The 1,603-nt window shown below is 40.4% G+C and overlaps 1 protein-coding gene across 5 annotated transcripts in view; it reads right to left on the bottom strand.

Moving 5' to 3' along the window:
* ILKAP (ILK associated serine/threonine phosphatase) overlaps positions 1–1,603 on the bottom strand; it is a 22,787-nt gene extending 21,184 nt beyond the window's left edge. For 4 of the 5 annotated variants that reach the window (XM_015561916.1, XM_015561918.1, XM_006760498.2 and 1 more), the window contains exons 1-3: positions 1,537–1,603; positions 1,393–1,439; positions 1,032–1,088 (exon numbers count right to left, since the gene is read on the bottom strand). In XM_015561916.1, coding sequence (XP_015417402.1) covers positions 1,032–1,088; positions 1,393–1,402 — 67 coding nt within the window. In that variant the 5' untranslated portion in view covers positions 1,403–1,439; positions 1,537–1,603. Of the gene's footprint in view, positions 1–1,031; positions 1,089–1,392; positions 1,440–1,513 lie in introns of all 5 variants that reach the window. The other variant, XM_015561915.1, reaches the window with a different exon arrangement.

Genomic DNA, 1,603 nt, shown 5'->3' on the forward strand with positions numbered 1-1,603 from the left:
ATCTTTCTTCTATCATTGACAGTCCCTCTAGGTTGTGGGCTGCTTGCCTGTGTTCCTGAGAAGCATCTACGGTACCAGTCTATAGAGTGTGTTTTCTTTAGTGAATTACCGGTATGTTTACCGGTAATAAACTTGCACTGTTTTATGTATATGTTTGATTACATACAGCCTTGTGACAGTTTTCCTGCATGTCATAAGCATTTGAATATAAATTAAAATGTTAAAATCAAATCTGATATTGTTTTACCTTTTATTTGGTGTGTGGAAGGTGTGCGGAAGAGGAGGTAGTCTTATACGGCGAGTATATAACAAACTCTGTATTTTGAGTGGAAATGTTAGGGGGTCGTCTTATACGCCCAGTCGTCTTATACGCCGGCAAATACGGTACATATCAGTATTTATGGGTTCAGGGACACTAAACAAACAAACACACACACACACACACACACACACACAATTTATTTCAGAGAGGAAGGAAGAGGGAGAGATAGAAACATCAATGATGAGAGAGAATCACTGATTGTCTCTTGACGCCCCACACTGGGGATTGAGACTGCAACCAGGGCATGTTACCTTACTGGGAATCCAACCGTGACCTCCTGGTTCATAGGTTGACGCTCAACCACTGAGCCAAGCCAGCCGGTGACACTAAATATTTTAACTCTATTTCACATATTCAGATACTTCCGCTAGATACATTTGGGTCAGGAACATAAGGCAAACCAGAATGACAGATTTTTTAATTAAAAAACATTAATAACGAAGTGGAAAGTAAATTACTAAACTCTTAATTCTTAGTCAGCTGTAAGAGGCTGAACCCCAAGGAAGAAAAAAAAAAAATCACCAAAAAGTAATGTTATATCTAGCTAATCTTTTTCCTTCCATCTGATGATGCCTACTTGCGTTTAATAAATCTATGCTATAGTATAATTTAATGTCATCCTAAACCTTAAGAGCTATAAATAAATTTCACAAAAGAGTAAAATGTGTATTATTTCCACTAGCATGTTGGATTTTTCCCTACTACTTACCTGACTCGCCACTGCTGGCTGGTGGAAGGTCATCAAAAAGCAAAGGTCCGCCTGGTCCTGAAACACAGCAGGACACTCAGTGAGCCCACAAATCTGGGTAAGGCATAAGTGTCAGAATCCATCCCACCAGGACGCCTATGCAGGTCACTGACATAAACTCAAAACTCTGTGTCAATCCAGTGGCAATTCACACTGCGGTAAATAATGTCTTTTAAAGTCCTATCATTGAAAGGAAACAAAAACCTGCCTTACGGAGTTACATCATATTTCAGCTATAATATACTCAAATGAACCAGAGAAAACTGCTCAACATTTCACGCAGTTTCTCAGAGCTAGCAACTAGTGGATTTTTCTGCCTTACCTGATGCCATGGATTCAAAACTTAAGACAGTCCAACACCTAAAACATCTGTGTGTTGAAAATGGGGGAAAGGGAAAAAGATTGAGACAACTACAATCCCAGGATGACACGTTGACACACACCTGGGAGAGCCTGAAGACTGTACCTGAGTCAGTACTGCTGGCCGGAGGGAGGTCATCAAAGAGCAGAGATCCTTTCTGAGCTTCTTTCCC

The sequence above is a fragment of the Myotis davidii genome, unplaced genomic scaffold (assembly GCF_000327345.1).
Source record: "Myotis davidii unplaced genomic scaffold, ASM32734v1 scaffold370, whole genome shotgun sequence".
Lineage (NCBI taxonomy): Eukaryota > Metazoa > Chordata > Mammalia > Chiroptera > Vespertilionidae > Myotis > Myotis davidii.